Consider the following 24,967-nt stretch of genomic DNA (forward strand, 5'->3'; position numbering starts at 1 on the left):
CATACTTACACTCATGCACATAATCACGTTTCATCAAACATATATTAACGTTGTTGCCCTAGGGTAAACTGGGTGTAACACATGGCACACTGACAAAGCTTAACCTATTGTGACTATAACAATCTACAAGGTTAATATAGGTTGCTTCTCTTTCTCCCCCTCCATTTTTCTGCATTCTTTCGTATCTCAAGTTATCATTACGTATATGTATTGTTGCATTTAAACAACTGTATTGTTGATAATAAAGGTAAATTATTGGTATTGTTCATTATCAATAGCGCTATTTCTATTGGTATTTGTATTGATCCATTTGTAGTGTAATAATGCTCATTGTCATTTCTGTATTATTTTTTATTTTTCGCTAACTGCTTATTTGCTATTACTTTTACCATCATATTTGTACATGTCATATTTGCTGATGTTGTTGTTGTTGTTTGCTGTTGTTGTTTTTGTCTCTCTGTCTAATCCCCCTCTTGTCCCCACAATTTCCCCCTCTGTCTTCTTTTTTTTTCTCTTTCTATCCCCTCCTGCTCCGGCCCGGCTGCACTAAATGATAATATAAATACATTTAATAAAGTCAAATACAAATAAGGCAACAAGAGAAGTATCCTACACTTCTCTTTTGTAAAGTAAATCTGAACATCTACATCAACTATATGATTTGCCTGAGAAGCTGGACAGGACACACAAAAAAAAAAAAAAAAAAAAGAAAATGGCCCACCACATTATTTTTTATGAACCGCCACTTCATTTATTATTGCCCGCAAACACGTGGAATTAATATGCGTCAATCAAGTACCTTATCTTTTCCTACTGAATGTATTATTTCCATTACCATTCCAATATTTGTACTGCTGGAAATTGCATACTTTTTAAACTAGACAAAATAAAAAATAAATACTTGACAATCTGCTTGATTTATGATTTCGAAGTAAGTTGTCCATCAAATTGTACGCTGTAAAAAAGACCATAGATTTTACAGTCAAATTTACAGTGGTTTTTACAGCATATTACTGTAAATTGAAAAAACTCTAGCAAAGTTTTTACGCTAAAATTCTGTCAGTAGAACACTAGCAGCTCAGTTTCAAGAATTAAAAAAAACAGTGGTACTGTTTTTCTATATCAAGTAATTTTACCGTAAAATTCTGGTGACTAGCCTGACATTTTTTCTCGTAAAAAAACAGTGGTACTGCTTTTCCAGTTACCATACTAAACAAAATATTTGCCAGTAAACATATGGTGACTGAATTGCAAGATTTTTACTGTACAATCTACAGATTTAACATAAAAATATATACATAATAATCAAATGCATAAGCAAATTCATACATTATCCGCCGTTACAAGCGGCCCTTAACTGTCAACTCTCAATGAAAACCAGTTTGTCATGAATCAAGTTGACAAGCCGATATTTAGAGATTCTTGATAAAAACAAAAAAACATTTTGGAATATTTTGTCCCATGATCAGATAACAATAACGTTTACATGATTTGATATTGCATTCAGTACTTTTTTGGGGTCAAAATGAAAAGAACAAATACATTTAGGAAGAAAGATAAAGTGCTTTATTGACTGCTGCGGATGTAACAATATGAACATTTTATATCACGGTTGTTAATATCACGGTATTAATAAATTAGCTCAAAAAGTACTTAAACTTAATGTACTTTATTGGCAAAAAAAAGATCAAATATTGTTTCGGCTTATTTGAATGTTTAAATATGTTTATCTTCTGTTTTAACTTGTAAAGATTTTAAATGTTTTTTGAATAATAAAGGTAAAACGGTTGTTGTTTGCAAGGAGGAAAGACAATGAGTCTTGCATTCATGTTGGCATTTAAGCTAGCTAGCGATTAGCACGCTGCTTCTACGGGAAATGAGCGGTGACTATTTCAAGTGCAGTAAACAATGACACTTTTACGATAATTGAAATTTGAAACGGTAGTACTAACCCAGGGCTGTCAAACTCATTTTCATTGAGGGCCACATGGCAGTAATGAATTTACATTATGCATGCGGGTAATACCTGTTATTAATTATGAATAATCGAAATGCATATGCATTTGATTATTACATTTTTTTAATTATAACTTGCTTTAAAATCATAAATAAAGGTGACAAGCAGATATTTAACCATTTATTTATCTCACAAAAATAGTTCTGCAATACAGTATGTAATAATATAATTGGCATGATCAGATCATATTAAAGTTTAAAATATGCAATTTTTTTCTGTCAAATTTTAAAAAATGAATGCATTTAGTAAAAAATAAAAAAAATAAAAATATGTAATTTATTGAAACCAATTTTTTCCAGGCTTTGTAACAGGGTCAATTATGTCTTGTAAATAATGTATTTTATAATGTTTTATTATTGTTATAATTACACATGTGTAAGTTACATGTAAATACTTAGACTTCCTTTTTATTGTTATTCAAACTTGAACTTTACAGTACAGATAAGAGCGAAATTTCGTTGCATTAGCTCATGGTAGTGCAGGGTAAAAAATCAATAAGGTGCATATATAAATAAATAGATTACTGTACAGATAAATATATTGCACTTTTGCATATGCATCCACGTTTATGGATGTATGTTATATTGTCTTTATATTCCAGTGAGTTAATCCATTTTTGGGCAGAATTGAGGGGATTATTATGATGATTACGGTATTAGGATTATTATTATTATTATGAACAACCTGAATGTTGTTCGATGTTTTGTCAATGTGGAACCATTGTCTCGTTGTCCCTCCTACCGCAATAACTACTGTGACACCTGTCTTTTTTATATGCGTTGGATACGCCTTCTAACTTCCCTTTTGTCTATGATAACAGGAGAGGTAGGCATCCATGAGACACAAAAAATGCATTGTTTTGTTAAAAACTTAAGTCCACTTTCTTGTTCATTATTATATTTGTGTAGGGGCTCGACGATGGCAGAAAGTTATTGACAACAATTGTATTCTGTGTATTATCAGGTATGTTTTTATTTCACTGTTGTTCGTAACGCGCCCTTTTGTCTACGATAACGGGAGAGTAAAGTGCAGCTGAGCAACCCATGGTGTCGGTCGTGTTCCATAAAATCCACACAACGCAGAGGAAAAGACCGCCGGTTACACATAGAATGATGTGGCGGGCCAGAACTGGCCCCGGGGCCTTGAGTTTGACACATGTGTACTAACCGGTGGGAATGTTACCACGGTTTATCGTTGTAGCGCTAATCGTTACATCCCTATTCCTGGACTTTGCGGGCTTGAGTTTAACACCTGTGCACCATCGTATAGGAAAAGTGAAGAAGTATCGACATTGTCCTTTAACTGTTCCAGGGCGACTCCGGAGGGCCGCTGTCTGTCGTCAGCCAGAGTGGGCGGGTCTTCCTGGCAGGCGTGGTGAGCTGGGGGGACGGCTGCGCTCGCAGGAACAAACCCGGCGTCTACACGCGGATCACCAAATATCGCGGCTGGATCAAGGAGCACAGCGGCGTGTAAGCGGGAAGCTAAGGGTCCGAGGACACACGCCTGCCTTCGGAGACGGCGCCGCTCCAGAAACCGCGGATGCGCGTTACCTTGGCAACACTGTCAATACAGTACTGAGGACACGACGCTCAAGTGTGGTATCCTGATTTTAAATTCATTTATCATTTTCTAAAATCGTTTTGTTTTTTAAAAATACAATTTTTACTTTATTTTGTCATTTTGAAAGTTTTTGTAAAATATATATGTACTTTTTTCTTCTTTTTTTTTTATAAGAACCAATTTTGTTTTAGGCCATCTCCAGGCAACCAGAAGTACCGTATTTTTCGGACTATAAGTCGCAGTTTTTTTTCATAGTTTGGCCGGGCTCCAGTGCGGCTTATATATATTTTTTTCCTTCTTTATTATGCATTTTCGGCAGGTGCGACTTATACTCCGAAAAATACGGTAACCTGTTTTGAAAAAGTTTCATCATAACTGTTCTACCAAATGCTGTGAAACCTCCATTTACAAACCCCTCTAGATGCAAACTTTTCCATTTGCGAGCTTTCCCATCAAGCCGACCATGTCTCTGTGGACGAACGCAGGTGTGATGGCGTGGCGAAACTTTGTTGGGGAGGCGGAGCCTTGCTGTGCGGGAGAAGTCATGTCTCAACACTCCAGCATGTGTGCGTTTTGACAAGCTAACTCAACAAGAGTATTAAAAAAGTCAATAGACCGGGGTGGAAAGAAGAAGGAGTTTAAAAAAAAAAAAAAAAAAGACTATTTGCGAGGAGTACGTTTATGGCACTCACAAGCATGACGACAGCACAGTGAGTGACCACGTGTGAAGTTGGTCTTTTCTGGGAAAAGATGCCAGAACAGAATGATATCACAGCAGAGAACACAGTATCTCTTCTCGACCGGAGCACAAACAAACACATACGGCTCCCCTCTCCCTCTCCTTTTCACTCATCAGTTCCATGCCGTTGTTAATGTGTGCGATTTACTTCTTTGAATGTGTATGGTTGTAGCAATATGGTTGTTGAAGGTAAGGGTACCTGTGATTGAGTTTGAGAGGGCACAATAGTGACTTCTGTGTGCATACAGCAACTTGTTGTACTTGTTTTGACTTTTTTATGACGTATAAAGTTGATCCATCACCGCCTTATGTTTATTTCATATACAGTAATGTACAGTACAGGCCAAAAGTTTGGACACACCTTCTCATTCAATGCGTTTTCTTTATTTTCATGACTATTTACATTGTAGATTGTCACATCGAAACTATGAATGAACACGTGGAGTTATGTACTTAACAAAAAAAGGTAAAATAACTGAAAACATGTTTTATATTCTATTTTCTTCAAAATAGCCACCCTTTGCTCTGATTAATGCTTTGCACATTCTTGGCATTCTCTCGATGAGCTTCACAAGGTAGTCACCTGAAAGGGTTTTCACTTCACAGGTGTGCTTGAAGCTCATCAAGAGAATACCAAGAGTTTGCAAAGCAGTAATCAGAGCAAAGGGTGGCTTTTTGAAGAAACTATAATATAAAACATGTTTTCAGTTATTTAACCTTTTTTTGTTAAGAACATAACTCCACATGTGTTCATTCATAGTTTTGATGTGACAATCTACAATTTAAATAGTCATGAAAATAAAGAAAACGCATTGAATGAGAAGGTGTGTCCAAACTTTTGGCCTGTACTGAATGTGTGTATACATGTGTTGTATATGTGTGTATACAGTGTAGGTGTATATATACAGTACAGGCCAAAAGTTTGGACACACCTCATTTCAATGTGTTTTCTTTATTTTCATGACTATTTACATTGTAGATTGTCACTGAAGGCATCAAAACTATGACACCTGTGAAGTGAAAACCCTTTCAGGTGACTACCTCTTCAAGCTCATGGAGAGAATGCCAAGAGTGTGCAAAACAGTAATAAGAGCAAAGGGTGGCTATTTTGAGGAAACTAGAATATAAAACAGGTTTTCAGTTATTTCACCTTTTTTTGTTAAGTCCATAACTCCACATGTTCAATCATAGTTTTGATGTGACAATCTACAATGTAAATAGTCATGAAAATAAAGACAACGCATTGAATGAGAAGGTGTGTCCTAACTTTTGGCCTCTACTGTATATCACTTTGTAGTGTGTTCAAAGTGTACAACCCTTCACTAAAACATGAACTTTTGTCAAGGCTGGAACCAAAAATTCATATTTATATAGTTTTTTCTAGGGAACTCTCCTTCATTATAGACACTTTTCTTTTTTACAAACAATGGTTAAGAACCAATTAAGTGTGTAAATTGCGGTTGTAATACACTGAGAGAATCGTGTTGAACTGAAAATCGACTCTGAATTGAATCGTTCGGTGCCAAAGATTCACAGCCCTATGTCAGACTGTCACGCCCCCTCGCTGAATGTGCAGCAAGTTTTATTGCATGTCTTTTTAAATACTTTGTACATGTGTCCAGGTCACCTGACCAAACATGACAAACACATGAAGCAGCGTTGAGAATAAATACAAACTTTTTAATATTTGGTGGTGTAAATATATTGCGAGTACTACACGAGAAGACGCAGGAAGAATAACGAAGAATCTCATCATGCATTGCGCTATATTGCAGAGAACTTTGGTGTCATTTACAGAAGCAGCAGAGAAAACAGAATTGAGGAACAACACGCGGCGTCACGTTCCACATTATTCAAAATAAAACCTTTCCCTTCTTGTGAGGATGAAGGAAAAGCAAAACGGTCGCCAGGCACGAATTCTGTTTTCTCCGCTTTTCTCCACAGCAAATAAAAAATGTAAACTCAGCCAATGTCACTACATTCAACAGTCACATGATGAAAAGTTGGCTCCGCCCACGTCACGTCACTAACAATAAAATCGACTACTTTCTTTCGTAGCTTGAAATGACTTCAGCACCGATTGGACGTGAGTGACTTCCTGAAGCTTCAAAGTCATATAAATAATCACGTAAAAGTACAAACAATGAACACCACCATCTGGCGCGGGAGTGTCGGGACATTCTGCAAGCTGATTGGACCGTTTCAGAGACGCAGATGACTTGTGCAATCGCTCACCAGATTTCTTTCAGCCGGTTTATTAGGGACACCTTCGGCCTGTTAGTTGCCGTGACGACACAAAGGCGTCCCTAATAAACTGCGCACGTGTATCATGTGATTATTTACAGTCATAAACATAAACGTTGCTCTACAGTCACGTGCACAAACATGGCTTCCAGGAGAATTCTTCACATTTGGGCGCGATCGTTCCCTTTGACGTGATGTCATTGATGACAAGAACACTAAACTGACCTCAGAGCAGATGTGATGTTCATAAAAATGGAAGACCTGTTGCCACGGAAACAATGTCCTGTCCTCTTATTGGTCATAAGTTGACTATTGCGTCTGCATGCAAACATCTGCCACTTGGACACTTGACGGTGATGACGTCAGAAGAGAAGACTCCGCCTCCTGCTCAGACTGTTGACTGATGAAAAAAAAAGGTTGTTTAATTTCTTTAATAATGTGGCTTTTTTTTTTAAAGAAAAGCAAAACTTCAACTTGTTCTAAAATGACTGGAAAACTTTTTACTTTTAGAGTGGAACCCGTTTGAGTTGACATCCCTTAAAACCTCTAAAGGCCTTAGTGGCCACATGCGTGGACAGCACCTTTTAGCTCTTATTTCCAAAAGTGTGTACACTACTGAATTGGGGTCTTAGGCCGACATATGGACACTTATGCTACTATCTGGTGGTGTCAGAAGAGTATAACATACAATGGAATTTAGAAAAAAAAAGTGTAAAAATAAAAATTTGCATGCCACTACACATGAAGTACACGTTTGTGTACTTATGGACTAAGTACATCATATCAAAAGATGATATTTAGTTTTTATTCTAATTAGGGTCCAATAAGCCCAAATACCAAAGAGAAATAAAAAAAGCATGTAAACAACTTGGACCTTAAGAGGTTTTAATTAAGCGGAAACAAAAGTAGCCAAGAGCTTGCACTAAGGGTGCACAAAAAAAATCGATTCACATTCGAATCACCATTCTTACTCATCCCGATTCTAAATATATTCAGAATTTTCAAAAATCTGTTTAAAAAAAAAGTTGTTTTTTTTATAAGAATTATATATACATACACATACACATATATATATATATATATATATATATATATATATATATATATATATATATACATACACATGTATAAATATATACATATATATACATACATATATATATATATATATATACACCGGTACATATATATATATACATATATATATGTATATACATATACATATATACATACATACATATATATATATACATATATATATATATATACATATACACATATACATATACATACATATATATACATACACTTAATTATGACAACAGTTTTACATTTTAAGAATGCAATACACTTCATTGCATTCTTTGCATGCAAAATAGTAATCAATGTTCATTTTGCCGTCATAACATGTTTGAGATGAAAACACATACTGTATATATAAATTTAGTTCAAAATTAATATTCCCAGAGAAAGTTAAAATAAAGCTATTTTCTTAGTATCAAAAATAAAACAGTTTTCATTACGGGACGGCGTGGCGAAGTTGGGAGAGTGGCCGTGCCAGTAATCTGAGGGTTACTGGTTCAATCCCCACCTTCTATCATCCTAGTCACGTCCGTTGTGTCCTTGAGCAAGACACTTCACCCTTGCTCCTGATGGGTCGTGGTTAGCGCCTTGCATGGCAGCTCCCGCCATCAGTGTGTAAATGTGTGGATGTGGAAATAGTGTCAAAACTTATTGATGCCTTGAGGCATCAAAAATTCCTCGAATATATTTTGTAATCGAATTATTCGAGGAATCGTTTCAGCTCTAATACACATATATATATACACGTACCGGTACATACATATACACATACATAAATATATACACATACATATATATATATATATATATATATATATATATATATATATATATATATATATACACACACACATACATATATACACATACTAATAAATACATACATATACACACACACATATATATATATATATATATATGTATAAGTATACATATACACACATATATTCAGTACACACACACACACAAGCACTTTTACCTACCAATGTGGACCCTGAGTCAAAATGGTTGCCCAGGTCTGTTCTAAATCGATTCATAATTTTTTAAATCGATTAAAAGAACTAAACAAAGCATTTTTTCCTTTATTTTGAAAATTTTGAAAAAAAAAAAAAAAATATATATATATATATATATATATATATATATATATATATATATATATATCATTTTTTTTATAAGAATCTATTTTTAAAAACAGATTTTTAGGGTGTCTCTATGCAACCAGAAATAGTTTCTCTCACCTGAAATCTGTTTTGATAAAGTTTCATTATAATTATTACACCAAATAATACATTGCGAGAATGAGTTTGAATCGACAACTGATTCTTAATCGAATTGTCACCCTAGGTTTCGGATTTTCTTAGCAGTAATTTCCTTCAGTGTTTTTGTGATTAAATTTGTGACGCCGTTTCCTCTTCAAGCACGTCTTCGCCATAACTCCTGTGTGATCGATAATGGCTGCCAGCTTTGTGTGTTTACGTCATAATACACACACACACGCAATAAATCAAGATGATTAAAGGATTTTCTGTCCTTCGTGCCCCCAACTCTTAAAGAACAACTATGCCTTATTTACATTTACAATATCACAACACATATCGACAAAAAATGTATCCTCTAATCCTCTCAAATTTTACGCCAACAAACGCATGGCCATGTATGTCGGCATGGATCTAAAGTGGGCACGTCGTAGTCGACATAAACAGGGCAGACTTAAACAGGTTCCACTGTAGATTGAAAGAAACTGTGGTACCTGGATCGGCTGCTTTCAGCTTTTCCGGTTCCAGTTGAATTTCGGGCAGAGTGAAGATTGAAGTGGCTGAAATACACATCAGAGTGAGACATCCTCTCTAAGTGAGTGTCCCAAAGTGTGCACTTACTGTCGGAAAGTGTGCGCACTCTGCTTCCAAGGTTGTTGAAGTAACAATGGCTCATGGCCTCGTCGGCTGAAGTCCTCCTCTTTCCTACAAACTACACACCGTATGGCAGAAATGAGAAACGTGCTAACTAGGGCTCCGCAATTAATCACATTTTAATCTCGATTTTTAACGATCATAAAAATACTATTTATCGGAAAAGAAGCCACACACAACATGCATTAAAATTCCTGAGCTTGTAACGGTGAAGCAGATGAGTGAAAAAAACTATGACGTCTACTAGAAGTTTGGAATCTCAATAATCAATAATCACTGCACTCAACAAAAAAAGTAAGGTCATATGATTTTATCCAACAAAACATAATCCGCTGTCAAAGGCAGAATATAAGGGAAATTGACATACAGTAAATTCGAGTGAAATGTTGACACTGTGGGGATAAGGAACATTTGTGTAAGGTACTGCTTATTCATCGCCATCCTCAACTGAACAAAGTGGAAACGGCCACTTGAAGCTAGGAAGCTAAAGCTAACAAGAACAATCCATACACATACACAACACATCTCATCTGTTGTGTTGTTGTGAACGACTTCATGGATGTAACATCAAAGTACAAACAGGACCACAGTCGAAACTTGAGAGGCTGCCTCTTTTTTTTTTTTTTACAGCCCCAAGTTGTCTTCAAACTTGCCAAGCTCAGAACAGCAGCACAAAACATCCGGTCTGACTGCGCTAACAAAAAAAATATCGTACACAAGCATAATGTAATTAAAACCCTTATTGGCCCCGTTTACACTGCACAACAAATCTAATGTTTTTGCCCTGAAGTGACACAGATCTGATTTTTTTGCCAGTCTTAAAGTGCTTCAAATCTGATCTTTTGGCATCAGATTCAGGCCACATCAGGAGGTAGTCCTGAATCCCATTGGAATCTGATCTTTTCAAATGTGACTTCAGTCTAAACACAATGTGACCTGAATGTGATTTTTTCCTCATCTCTGGGCGAGCTACGTCACTCATGTGCGCAGTCACCAGTGGAAGTGGATATTTCATTACAACATTCAGTTTCGGTTTTTATTTAAGACGACCAAATTTTGGGTGCACCACTTGTCAATATTGCACAAATAATAGTCCATATGTAATATATGAATATATATTTTAATTCCGAAGAAATAGCGATTTTTGAAAGACCGGAATTGACGCTGTGGAGTATTTGTTTACATGTGAGTAGAAAAATAAAGATAACGTAGATCCACGCTGATGTCCATGTCTCCTCTACTTAACAGCCATAAAAAGATTACAACCCTCCTAAATATATTACACCATATACATCCATTCATACTTTATATTACTTTACTTTCACCTAAAAAAACACTAATTTTTAAGGTGTTGCGACTTTTATTTTATTTTGTAGTAGTAGCGACTTCCTCCCGGTCAACTTCTTTTGTTTTCACTCTATTGAACTGCGCATGCAAGTGACATCGAGGCCACATTGAGGCCACATGGGGGCCACAATTGGGGCAACATTGGGGCCACACGTTACACTGGAGTCTGATATAAAAAACATTTTTACTTGCACTGTCAACAGTCAGATGGTAAAAAATCAGATCTAAAAAAAAAAATCAGATTTGGGCCACTTTGGCCTGCAGTGTCAACGTAGTCTGTGATACATTTACCGTATTTTCCGCACTATAAGGCGCACCTAAAAACCACAAATTTTCTCAAAAGCTAACAGTGCGCCTTATAACCCGGTGCGCTTTATTACGATTAATTTTCATAAAGTTTCGATCTCGCAACTTCGGTAAACAGCCGCCATCTTTTTTCCCGGTAGAACAGGAAGCGCTTCTTCTTCTACGCAAGCAACCGCCAAGGAAAGCACCCGCCCCCATAGAACAGGAAGCGCTTCTTCTTCTACTGTAAGCTACCACCCGCCCCCGGAAGAAGAAGAAAAAACGCGCGGATATCACCGTACGTTTCATTTCCTGTTTACATCTGTAAAGACCACAAAATGGCTCCTACTAAGCGATCCGGTTCATAAAAAGACGCAATCTCTCCATCCGCACACGGATTACTACCGTATTTCACAGCAACTGAACCGCACTGTGGAACGGGAGCACGTACGGTGAATATTCGCACCACAGGGAATGAGAAGTCATCCTTCACTGTGGTTCTAGCTTGCCATGCTAACTTCCACTCATGGTGATATTCAAAAGGAAGACCTTGCCAAAAGAGACCTTTCCAGCCGGCGTCATCATAAAAGCTAACTCGAAGGGATGGATGGATGAAGAAAAGATGAGCGAGTGGTTAAGGGAAGTTTACGCGAAGAGGCCGGGTGGCTTTTTTCACACAGCTCCGAAGGCGAACACACCTTCACTAAGACGGGCAGACAGCCTCGGACGACATACACCAACATTTGCCAGTGGATCGTAAATGCTTGGGCAGATATTTCGGTCACAACTGTGGTCCGAGCTTTCCGGAAGGCAGGATTCACAGAACAACAGCGACACTGACTCCCGATGACTTCTACGAGACGGAACCGGCCATTTTGGATACCACGCTTGCGCAACTTTTCAATTCGGACACCGAAGACGAAGAATTCGAAGGATTTACGAATGAAGAATAACTTCAGAAGGTGAGCGCTATGTTTATTTTGTGTGTTGTGACATTAACGTTCGAGCAACATTATGTTACTATTGCTCTACACCATTTTGAATTTTACTATGTTTGTGATTGCACATTTGCGTACATTTTGGGACAGAGTTGTTAGAACGCTGGTTTTCAATATATTATTAAAGTTTGACTGAACTATCTGACTGTTTTTTTGACATTCACTTTAGCGCAGCGTTTTTTTGACATTCACTTTAGCGCAGCGTAGGCGCGGCTTATAGTCCGGGGCGGCTTATTGGTGGACAAAATTATGAAATATGTAATTCATAGAAGGTGCGGCTAATAATCCGGTGCGCCTTATAGTGCGGAAAATACGGTACATAATTATTATGCTTTGACTTAAAATACTGGCCAAAATTGTCCAAAGATTATTATGTTTTATTTACAACACAAAAAGTACACACCATGGTGGTAAAAAAAAAAAACAGTAAAAGGTAAAATAGGGAATTTAAAAAAATTAAAATTAAAATGTCAATGTATTCTAATATTGCTGGTGTTATTTGTAATATATTGTTGTTACTATTACTATTATTTTACTTCTTCTTGTTTATTCGTTATTCATTGATGTCATGTTTTCAAATTAATTAATAATCGTGTTATTAATCATGATTTCAATGTGAAATTATTATTTTTGCCATGATGGTCCAGCCTTAATGCTAACAGAGTCGTGTTGTCCAGACTTCATATAAAATGACTGCAATGGTGTGTCGTGAGGCGTTCACTGACCTTCAGGAACTTCGACAACAGCTGGACGCCGTCACTGCTGAGCCTGAGAGTGTGAGACACGATGTGACCATGTGTTGCCGTGTACTCGGGTGTGTGGTTGTCGTGTGATACCTGGGTGTGTGATCGCTCAGGTTCTCGGGGGGGTACTGAGGATAATTGGTGGCCACAAATTCTTCATTGGAACTGATTCCAGGCCAGCTCTCTTCAGTTGGCGTTCCTGCACACGCATGAACATGCACTGTATCAACACATTTGTGTGGGGGGAAAAAAAGCCCCGTGAAAAGAGGTGTTGTTCTGGTTCTGACCCAACAACTTGAAGATGAAGTGCAGCTCCTCCTCCACTGTGGAACCAGGAAACAATGGCCGACCTGTTGTCATCTCGTACAAAATACAGCCCACACCCCTACACACACACACACACACCTACAGGTTAGATGAAGACAAATGTGAGTTGCCATGGTAACAAAGCGATGTTGCACTGACCACATGTCGATGTGTGTGGAGTAATCAGTGCTGCCGAGTAGGATGTCTGGTGGGCGGTACCAAAGTGTCACCACCTCGTTAGAGTACGTCTTGGTCGGGATCGACTTGGCCCGGGCCAGACCTGCAACACCGAGCCAACAGCTAGAACCACACCGTTCACATTCAAAACAATACGGTACCAATTCCCGGTATCTGGGAATCAGTCATTCTATGTGTGTTAATAAATATAAATTGTTTTGATGATAAAATCGTATTTTTTATCGCAACATTTAAAAATGGACTGATAATGATAACTGCTGTCCAGTTGTTATATCTTGTTTTATTATCATCATATTATCATTTGCAAGTATGACATTAAGTAGCAATTAAAGTGGCAGTCGTGTATAATTTGCGGTGTTTTTTTTGTTGCGCCCTAAAAAGTGTTTCTACTACATGTATTGTACTTATTACGCACCAGCTGTTTGTTTGTAACATGCATTTTAGTTGTAGTCTTCATTAACACATTTGGAAGTGTTGAAATCGCCATGTAAAATTGCTAATGCTAATCAGTAGCATATCAATAGCAAAGCCAATATATATTAGCATCAAGCTAGCACTTTTTTTGAAAAGTGGAGCCTTAATTGGAGCATTTTTTGAGTCAATTTCTTTGGAATGGAAAATTGCAAGTGCAACCCAGTTACAGAAACATGGCACCATTTGATTTTATGTGTATCGGTGCCCGATACGACCAGCGGGATTTGGTCAATGCCAAAAAAGTACCGGATTCGTTACCCATCCCTAACGTACCCACACCAGAACCACGCGGAAAACGACTCACGCCAAGACGAGGGCTCACCAAAATCGGCGAGTTTGAGCTCTCCCCGCTCGTTGATGAGCAGGTTTTGGGGCTTGAGGTCTCGATGGAGAACTTTCCTGCGATGGCAGTAGGACAAGCCTCGCAGTAGCTGGAAGAGGAAAAGCTGAGACCGAGAACAAAGTCCAACATCAGGTCAACAAATGTGCGGGTTCAACAACAAAACGGCGGTAGGAGACGAGTGACGCACTTTGACGTTGTGCACATGGATGACATTGCCACAGTCGTCCAGGTACTGTTTTAAATCTTTGTCCTGAAACACACAAAAGTTGTTATTTTAATTTTAGAACAATGGAGTCCGTTTACGTCGACACACCTCAGACTGGCTGACTGAAGTCGACATAAGTGGTTGTCGGCATAACCAAAACGAGCCATTGTTTGCACATTTACTTGAGACTTTGGCCAGGAACCCAAAGAGAAGAGACCAGGACAGGTTCGAGATGAGTTTGCAAAGTGTAAAACTGAGCTGCATTTTTACATCAAAGAAACTGCTGTTCTAAATGTGTCCACTGGATGTCGCAATAGTAATTCTGTTAGGCAAGCAAATAGTTTATACACCAAGCAAGAGTTACGCGGTAAAGCGGGATGGTGACTCATCCCCAACGTCAAACAAACAGGAGTAAAATAAACAATTGGTAACCCCACTTCCACTGCTGTATGAGACTCTGCACATTAGTTTAGTTCTGTGAAAATTATTATCTTTGTTGCAAATAAAGAAAAAGAACAGTGGAAATGACAAATGAGGTATTTCATACATAGAAGCGTTTTCATTGATGCTTTATTTTGTTTTCGTTCAATCCTAGATGGGCTTGAAGTTTAATTGCTTTGTAGATACGCTATGAGTTCATTGTGTTCTTCATGGTGTGTTTAAAACTTCACCGTTTTTTCCCCTCAGAATTGTCAACTAACTTGAAGTGTTTTGTCAAGAGGATTATTTGTGATATGTACTTTTTCAGAATGTGCTTGTTCTATTTTGGACCGAAGTAAAAGAAAGAAAACAATCGGAAGTTGTCGTAGTTGTATTTTTAAGTTATCATGCAATGATTTTATCCGTCCAGCCCACGTGGGAACAGATTTTCCTCCATGTGGTCCCTGAACTAAAATTAATTTTACATCCTTGGGATAGATGATGACTAATTATTATTTTAACCTACCATTTTGTTGACATGGTTTTCCTCCATTTGTGCGTAACTCTATTTAGATTGTTCTGTTTTCAAATAATAGCTAAAAGAGGTGGGAATCTTTAAGCACCCGACGATTCGATTCCGATTCAGAATCAATTGTCGATTCAAAACAATTCTCGCAGTATATTATTTGGTAAACAAATGATAATAAAACATGTTACATCTTACAAAAGCTCCTTCTGGCTGCTAACATACGACTTATACACACATTGTTGGTCTTAAACAGATTTTTTTTTAAATGTATTTTTGGGGCAAAAATCACAGAATGTTAATCAATTTAATAAAAGAAAATAGAGCAACCCCAGCTTTGCAATACAGGATATAAATTTACAAAGCAATTGAGAAGACATACAAATACAATACCAAAAGGGAAAACCAAAACATTATAAAAGGCAATAGTATCCATAATAATAATAATAATAATAATAATATCAATAACAGTTGTTTATTGTTTTTCATCCAAAAAATATATTCACAAATAAAATTGTCAACATTTTAAAATGTTTCTTTAAATCATTCTTGAAAATTAGCAATTGATTATAATTACAATACACAATACTAAAAAAAAGGAAAACCAAAAATTAATAAAAGCCACACTATCAATAATATTAACAATAATAATTGTTTATATTCATAAATTGATTCTGAAAAATGTTTTTGACCACTACTAATTTCTAATGTGCATTTCATTAGTTGCTGTGGTAGACTCCAGGTTAATGATTTTATTTTGAAGCCTAGTTTGCACTGAATTGGAAGTTATAGTCTGCACATTGTAATGCTGCGTAACTGACAGTAGTTGAGTCGTTGCTGCTGAGCAATTATCATGAATTTAGCAATACCGTAACATAAACAAGTGCTTCTCAATTTATGTAACGCCCCCTCTAAAAAGAAGAAAACATTATAAGCCACTCTCACTAAATTGTATCATTTGTCTATACATTTGGTATAAGTACACCTTTGCATAACACTGTATTCCTATTAACATTAAAGACAGAAAAAGAAAGAATTACAGATCAACTTTCGACCAAGAATAACTTAAAATTGTTTTTTAGTCTGTAACAGAAAATATTTTAAGCGCATCAATTTGCCTGACATTTAAACATGTTTTATCCTTCTTTAAACTATGAGCATTTTTTTGACCAAGTTGAACCATTTGATATTGAAAAATGAAATCAAACAAGCTTAATAATTATGAATAAATTCATATTGATCAGCAATATTAAGTCAGGAGCACACTATATAAAACATTTTAACCTACACGACAAAAATGAGAAAAACTATTTGTGTTCCTTTTTGAGGAAGTCAGGATGAATGGCTACAATGAGCATGTTTTGTAGTGCAGAGCTTCTTAAAGTCGGGTTTGAAGTGTGAAACTGCATGATACTGATAAAGCATGTTCCCTGGAAAAGAACTGACATAAATGGACCCATTTTTCAATCGGACTTAAGCAGGCACTTTTATAGTAAAAATAAGAACCAAGTGGACCAGGACCACATAGAAGGCTTGTTGACATAAGAAGGTTGCACTGCGTAATAATCGTCTATGTAAAAACTGTATGGAGAGAAATGCGTCTGTCTCACCAGATACTCAAACACCAGTGTGAGGGACTTCTGTGTGTGGATGATGTCATGAAGCGTCACGATGTTGGCATGTTTCAGGTCCTTCAGCAGAGACACTGATGAACACAAACAACACACGTCACTTACACTTAACATTGGCATGCACGATCATGTCCAAATTAAAATTACCATTATTCTATCGTTATTGAAATCATGATTATTCATGACGGGTGAGCAATCTACTTGCAGAGGTGAAGGTGACGTCATCATGTCATTTGTAATGAAATGATCCAAATAATTAATGTATTTATTTATTTACGGACAGACATCATTTTGTATTACCGGTACATTATTGTTTATTTTGTTAATATCAGAGTCCGTTCTGCAAAAAGGTAATCCCAAGAAGCGCACAGTTTATGGACAGAGACCCACAGTTCAAATATAAAGTACAGGTCAAAAGTTTGGACACACCTTCTCATTCAATGCGTTTTCTTTATTTTCATGACTATTTATTTGTAGATTGTCACTGAAGGCATCAAAACTATGACACCTGTGAAGTGAAAACCCTTGCAGTTGACTACCTCTGGAAGCTCATGGAGAGAATGCCAAGAGTGTGCAAAACAGTAATCACAGCAAAGGGTGGCTATTTTGAAGAAACTAGAATATAAAACAGGTTTTCAGTTATTTCACCTTTTTTTGTTAAGTACATAACTCCACATGTGTTCATTCATAGTTTTGATGTGACAACCTACAATGTAAATAGTCATGAAAATAAAGAAAACGCATTGAATGAGAAGGTGTGTCCTAACTTTTGGCCTGTACTGTACATCATCATATAATATACAAAATTCAGTACAATACAATTCCTTTCCAAATACCCATTTACAATTTTATACCAACCTACCTACAGGTGGGCATTTATAAAAAAAGGAATCTTTAAATCCACCAAATCAGTCTAAAGATCCTACTACCGTATTTTCCGCACTATAAGCCGCACCGGGTTATTAGCCGCACCTTCAATGAATGGCATATTTCAAAACTTTGTCCACCTATAAGCCGCACCGGACTATAAGCCGCGCCTACGCTGCGCTAAAGGGAATGTCAAAAAAACAGTCAGATAGGTCAGTCAAACTTTAATAATATATTAAAAACCAGCGTTCTAACAACTCTGTTCACTCCCAAAATGTACGCAAATGTGCAATCACAAACATAGTAAAATTCAAAATAGTGCAGAGCAATAGCAACATAATGTTGCTCGAACGTTAATGTCACAACACACAAAATAAACATAGCGCTCACTTTCTGAAGTTATTCTTCATTCGTAAATCCTTCGTCTTCGGTGTCCGAAGTGAAAAGTTGGGCAAATGTGAGATCCAAAATGGCCGGCTCCGTCTCGTCGAAGTCATCGGAGTCAGTGTCACTGTTATCCAGCAGTTCTGTGAATCCTGCCTTCCGGAAAGCTCGGACCACAGTTGTGACCGAAATATCTGCCCAGGCATTTACGATCCACTGGCAGATGTTGGCGTCGTCTGGCGCTGCCTCCCTGTCTTAGTGAAGGTGTGTTCGCCTTCTGTCATCCATTGTTCCCACGCAGTTAGCAGTCTAGCTTCGAATGCCCTGTTGACACCAATATCTAGCGGCTGGAGGTCTTTTGTCAATCCACCCGGAATGACGGCGAGTATTGAATTAAGCGCGTAAGCGTGTCTCTTACTGTGATGTTATGAGCTAGCAAATATAACAACTACACTACCCAGCATGCAACGATAGTTACGAGCATGCGCGGTAGCCCTGAGAAGCGTTGTTGTATGCTGGGAGTTAGAATGTGGTTATGAGCACGCTGTGAGTAAACGTTGAGAACTCAGTTAACACGCCTCGTCTGCATTATTTATAATTAGACAGACAACACACTTAATAGGAGCCATTTTGGGGTCTTTACATAAACACACAAATGGAAATGAAACGTCACATATCCCAGCATGCACCGCGCGCTTCTTCTTCTTCCGGGGGCGGGTGGTTGCTTACAGTACAAGAAGAAGCGCTTCCTGTTCTATGGGGGCGGGTGCTTACCTTGGCGGTTGCTTGCGTAGAAGAAGAAGCGCTTCCTGCTCTACCGGGAAAAAAGATGGCGGCTGTTTACCGAAGTTGCGAGAACGAAACTTTATGAAAATGAATCTTAATATTTATCCATATATAAAGCGCACCGGGTTAAAAGCCGCACTGTCAGCTTTTGAGTAAATTTGTGGTTTTTAGGTGCGGCTAATGGTGCGGAAAATACGGTATTCAAATTTGATCAAAGGGTTGCATCTTGAAGATCTGTGATAATCTCGTCATACATACAGAGGTCAAGACCAAAATGATGCGACTAATGTGAATTCCTCAACCAAAAGGGGTGTGCCAAAATATACCAAGCATAACATCGCAATACATTTTGCTTTTTAAATATGTTTAAAGAATGTGATTATTTTATAAAGCTAGCAATCTCATTCCAGGTCATCGGGCCTTAAAAAGCCTATACAAACGTTTTATTTTTGTTTAAATGTTCTTGTTCATTTTTAGTTTTAACACTTCAGTTTTTTCTCATCACATGATGCCTTTAGCTCTATTTATCAATTTTTCCACATTCCACAGTAAAGTTTCTCCAGACTCCGGGGTTTCCCCTAATCTGCCAAGATAACTGTGGCGGTGGGGGCGTGGTTTTGGGCGTGTTCACCATCACATCATCGAGCAATTAGCATAATTTGCTATGATATGATTTTATTTAAAATGGCTCAAAAAATGTATACATACATTTAAAACAAATTTGTGATTATGAATTAGTATTAACAAATATATATTTTATCGTTTCGCCATTTTTTCAACTGTTGCTGCTTTTTGTACAATGTGCAACAAATCTAGCATCTTCTGCTGGTGTTGTTATAGAATGTGCTCGTGTTTAGAGACTCTTGACGTCTGTCCTTCGACGTCCCTGACTAAAGAGGCTACTAGCTGCAGCGATCATGACGTCACACTTGCTTGACACTGTTGCTCCAGTTGGACTTTCTCTTTAAAAGCCGCCACTGTCCTCTTATTATTTACACATTTTACAGATAGCTGTCCGCGGGTATATCTGCAATATATATTAAAATCACGTCCACATCACAGACATGCTGACAACGCTCGAAACAGTCACAATGGCGTATGTTTCGTTTACATCCGGTTTTGGCAGCGCATTTTTCGATGATCAAGTTTTCGGTACATCACTTGTCAATAGTGCACAAATAATAGGCTATATACAGTACAGGCCAAAATTTTGGACACACCTTCTCATTCAATGCGTTTTCCCTATTTTCTTGACTATTTACATTGTATATTGTCACATCAAAACTATGAACGAACACGTGTTGAGTTATGTACTAAACAAAAAAAGGTGAAATAACTAAAAACATGTTTTATATTCTAGTTTCTTCAAAATAGCCACCCTTTGCTCTAATTACTGCTTTGCACACTCTTTGCATTCTCTCCATGAGCTTCCAGAGGTAGTCACCTGAAAGGGTGTCATAGTTTTGATGCCTTTAGTGACAATCTACAATGTAAATAGTCATGAAAATAAAGAAAACGCATTGAAAATGAGAAGGTGTGTCCAAACTTTTGGCCTGTACTGTATATCAATTGATACTGTAATGACCAGCTAATGTTAATGTTTTATGTCCGCGTGGTTTGGTTTTGATGTCAGTTTTCACCGTGCGTGCCTGAAAGGCGATTGGCGGAGAATGAGGAAGTGTTTTTGTGTGTCCGAGGAATCGCGGACTCACGAGACGAAAGTGTTTGCACGGGAGGTAAAACCTGTGGCAATTGTGCCGTTTGTTATCATAAGATTGGTAATAAAAGTTAAAAATAGCATCGGACTTTGTGATTTCCTCTGGGGGCTACAATAAATTTGTTTTACTTTAATTAGTTTTCAAGTTAAAAAAAAACTATTTTCATGATATGGCGGTAAGAAAAATGCATCATTCAAACATTAAGGGGAACCCCTGGAGTCTATTTAGCACGACAGCTCCAGCTAGTTCGACTATGTTTCGGTCCCTGTAGCTGTTGTCGCCGTGTAAAATAAGAGACGGACACACTGGAAATGCTTGCTGAAGGAAATAGAACTTAAGACTATGTTTGAGGAAGTAAAGAAAGGAGGTGTAAGCGTGAGAGCTCCCGGCTCAGTTTCATCTCCTGGGCAATAGGGCTGTGCGAGTTTGTCATTTTAAGACCCTCCACCAACTTATTCTTGTCTCAAGTTGCCACACAATAACATGCAATAATCTACCTTGCAGGCTGTGAAAGTGCTTGATTTGATATGCGGCAGAGCCTGCTTTTCAAATGTCAATATTAGAGATGGACCAAGATGTTTTTTAGGGCCGATACCGATTATTCCTAGTCAAGGAGGCCGATAAGTGATACTTGGAGCCAATATTCATTTGCAATAAAAGTGAAGTAAAGATGAATAGTATATGTCACTGAACAGCTGGACAAGGCTTTAAGTTGTTTTTTTAAAGTAGCGGTAGAGTGGAAAAACAAGTTGCCTCTATATTGAAGCTATTATCATATACAATAGGTTAAAATGCCAAATATCGGCGCTGATGATTGGTCGATCCTTTGTTAATATCCCCAAAGATGAGTTCAACTGTTGCAGTCTAATTCACACGCATTTTATCACTCCAAAACAACTATCACCTTCTCTGATGGCCGTACACGGAGCTCCTTCTTCATGCTCCAGACGGATTTCCTTCAAAGCCACCAAGTTGTCTGTCAGCTTGCTGCGCCCTTTGTACACCGTGGCGTAGGTACCCTGGGTAAGAGACGCCCACACACAGGTGAGACCGGCGCACAGGTGATAAACAGACAGGCTGATACCAACCTCTCCCAGCTTGTCCAGTTTGACGTACGTCTCCAGTTTGCCGAAGCCGATCTCTGACTGCACGCAGAAGACGCCATGTTAGAATATCGCCATTCAATATCGTGCAAGCAGACGTACCAGGGACACTCTGCGCAGCCGCCGGCTGATTGGCTGTTCAAACAGAGCTGGGCCAATCACATTGCACTTCTCCAGATAACCGTCTGGAAGACGGATGTCCGCCGGCAAGGACAAGCGTTTGTTGATGTCCTAAAAGAGAGGCGGTGGTGTACTTACTACACCATGTCAAGACCTGAACTGTTTTAGGGTGTGCACGCACCTCGCTGGAGATCTTCTTGGTCCTCATTCTCACTCGAACTGGACTTTGGACGTCGTCCGAGGAGGACGTGGGCTCGTTTTCGCCGTCGGAGCTCATCTTGACGTCCTCGTGGACGATCTCTGCGCGGACACGGTGGGAGTAGTGAAGACACTCCCGAGGGGTGCGACAACGTTCGCGGTGTGCCTACCTAGTCGGCTGCTGTGGTTCAGGTACGAGCTCAGACTGCGTCCCAGACCGCGAGGTCTGCGACCGTATGACTGGAGGAGAGACTGAACGGATGAAGACGACCCTCGGATTTTGACTCCCCCTGTTGAAGGGCGATGGCCGCCTGCCTCTGTCAGTGGGAACAGCCAATCAGGGAAGAGAAATAGACAATCTTAGCGCTACACCAGGGGTGCCCAAAGTGCAGCCTGTAGCCATTTATTTTGTATTTTTTTTATCGTTAGCATTCTAATATTAGCATGCTAACTTTAATATGCTAGCTTTATGAAGCCAATTAGGGCGGTATAATCTTCGGTCATATTTTGGTACTTGATGTATGCTAACGTTAGCATGCTAGCTTTTTTGTAAATTTTGCAGAAATACACCTCAGCATCAAATATGTTGTTACTTGACGAATGATACCTGTTAACATGCTAACTTTAATCTGCTAGCTTTTTTAGCTATTTACAGAGGTATAGACTTCAGTCATATTTTGGTTCTTGATGCATGCTAATGTTAGCATGCTAGCTTTTTTGCAAATTTTGCAGAAATACACCTCAGCCTCAAATATGTTGTTACTTGACGAATAATATCTGTTAACACGCTAACTTTAATATGCCAGCTTTTTTAAGCTAATTATGGAGGTATAGACTTCCGTCATATTTTGGTACTTGATGCATGATAACTTTTTTGCAAATTTTGCAGAAATACACCTCAGCGTCAAATATGTTGTTACTTGACGAATGATACATGTTAACATGCTAACTTTATTATGCTAGCTTTTTTTAGCTAATTATGGAAGTATAGACTTCAGTCATATTTTGGTACTTCATGCCTGCTAACGTTAGCATGCTAGCTTTTTTGCAAATTTTGCAGAAATACACCTCAACATCAAATATGATGTTACTTGATCAATGATGCCTGTTAGCATGCTAACTTTAATGGGCTAGCTTTTTTAAGCTAATTTTGTAGGTATAAACTTCAGTCATATTTTGGTACTTGATGCATTGTAACGTTAGCATGCTAGCTTTTTTGCAAATTTTGCAGGAATATACCTCAGCATCAAATATGTTGTTACTTGAAGGATGATATCTGTTAGCATGCTAACTTTAATATGCTAGCTTATTTTTTTAGGTAATTATGGAGGTATAGACTTCATTCATATTTTGGTAAATAAAGTTAGCAGGCTAGCAATTTAAACAAATAACGCACCTCAGAGTAATATATTTTGCTACTTGACGCAGGTTACAGTTAGCATTTTAGCAGCATGATAGCTTTTTAAGTTAATTTATCAAGTTTATACCTCAATGTCATTTTTGGTATTTTACTAATGCTAACTGTAATCATACTATTGTTTGCTTGTTAGCATAATACTATTAGCATGCTAGCTTTTTTTTGCGAATTTTGCAGGAATACACCTCAGTGTCAAATATGTTGTTACTTGACGAATGATACTTGTTAGCATGATAACTTTAATATGCTAGCTTTTATTTTTAGCAAATTTTGTAGGTATAGACTTCAGTCCTATTTTTGTATTGATGCATGCTAACGCAGCAGGCTAGCATTTTAAACAAATTATGCACCTCAGAGTAATATATTTTGCTACTTGACGCACGTTACAGTTAGCATTTTAGCATGCTAATATTAACATTTTTGCTTTTTTAAGCTAATTTATCAGGTATACACTTCAATGTCATATTTTGGTATTTCACTAATGCTAACTGTAAGCATGCTATTTTTGCTTGTTAGCATAATACTATTAGCATGCTAGCTATTTAAAGTCATTTAGCAATTTTTTTGGGTTACTTGACACTCTCTGGCCAGAGTGCTAACTGTTAGCATTTCAGTCTGGCTTTGACTCTTCAGCATTTACATGACATTTCAACCAAAATTTTATTTTCTAGTACTTTGCAAAAAATATATATATTGTATTTACTGGAATATAAGCAGCTACTTTTTTCCCACGCTTTATACTCTGCGCCTTATAAAACATTATGGCCTGCTAACAGTAGGCCATAATGTACAGTACACCGACAGAGATACTGAAAAGGTGTGTTATTGTTTGTGCTATGGCGCCATCTTTTAGAGGAGCTCGCTCACTGCACGTGCTTAAGAGTTTAAAATGTACTTCCTGTTTCGTTCCTTGAACCGGAAGTATTTGTCCATAGCGTTTTTACTCGTATGGATTCTTCATTCATCACTACACGCAACGTTTGTAAGTTTTACAATATAACTAAAACATTCTTCCTTACTAAATCGTCCCATGTGTGATGTCTGTAGGAGTGTTTTCACGCATATTTGTACGTGCTATTGTAACGTAATCAAGCTAGCCTGTTAGCATTATCTAATATGCTAACACGTTAACAAGTGTCTGTTAGTATTGATAAGTTATAGTGGCATTCTTTTTGTATTGTTTCAGTTTCACAAATTCCGCAGTAAACTCACCAAAACGTCACCGTGGAGTTATTGGGTCTGTTTAGCTGATTGGAGAGCTAGCTTGCGCAGCTCGTGGGTCCATGGCGATGGCTTCTGTTTTGCTTGATTGTTGACCGTTTGGAAAAAATTAAGGTATTTC

The 24,967-nt window shown here is 37.8% G+C and overlaps 2 protein-coding genes across 2 annotated transcripts in view; one reads left to right on the forward strand and one right to left on the reverse strand.

Moving 5' to 3' along the window:
• Window positions 1–3,626, forward strand: part of LOC133622667 (suppressor of tumorigenicity 14 protein-like) — a 32,070-nt gene extending 28,444 nt beyond the window's left edge. Inside the window, exon 19 of the mRNA XM_061985511.2 lies at window positions 3,329–3,626. Coding sequence (XP_061841495.2) covers window positions 3,329–3,490 — 162 coding nt within the window. The 3' untranslated portion in view covers window positions 3,491–3,626. The remainder of the gene's footprint in view (window positions 1–3,328) is intronic.
• Window positions 3,627–5,975: 2,349 nt separating this feature from the next.
• The window catches only part of cdk16 (cyclin dependent kinase 16), a 22,048-nt gene continuing 3,056 nt past the window's right edge, over window positions 5,976–24,967 (reverse strand). The window contains exons 3-17 of the mRNA XM_061985507.2: window positions 22,379–22,525; window positions 22,192–22,310; window positions 21,993–22,121; window positions 21,876–21,932; window positions 21,692–21,806; window positions 17,012–17,106; window positions 14,438–14,500; window positions 14,230–14,353; window positions 13,395–13,515; window positions 13,217–13,314; window positions 13,023–13,128; window positions 12,912–12,954; window positions 9,524–9,614; window positions 9,397–9,462; window positions 5,976–6,960 (exon numbers count right to left, since the gene is read on the reverse strand). Coding sequence (XP_061841491.1) covers window positions 6,923–6,960; window positions 9,397–9,462; window positions 9,524–9,614; window positions 12,912–12,954; window positions 13,023–13,128; window positions 13,217–13,314; window positions 13,395–13,515; window positions 14,230–14,353; window positions 14,438–14,500; window positions 17,012–17,106; window positions 21,692–21,806; window positions 21,876–21,932; window positions 21,993–22,121; window positions 22,192–22,310; window positions 22,379–22,525 — 1,412 coding nt within the window. The 3' untranslated portion in view covers window positions 5,976–6,922. The remainder of the gene's footprint in view (window positions 6,961–9,396; window positions 9,463–9,523; window positions 9,615–12,911; window positions 12,955–13,022; window positions 13,129–13,216; window positions 13,315–13,394; window positions 13,516–14,229; window positions 14,354–14,437; window positions 14,501–17,011; window positions 17,107–21,691; window positions 21,807–21,875; window positions 21,933–21,992; window positions 22,122–22,191; window positions 22,311–22,378; window positions 22,526–24,967) is intronic.

Source organism: Nerophis lumbriciformis, linkage group LG23 (assembly GCF_033978685.3).
Source record: "Nerophis lumbriciformis linkage group LG23, RoL_Nlum_v2.1, whole genome shotgun sequence".
NCBI lineage: Eukaryota > Metazoa > Chordata > Actinopteri > Syngnathiformes > Syngnathidae > Nerophis > Nerophis lumbriciformis.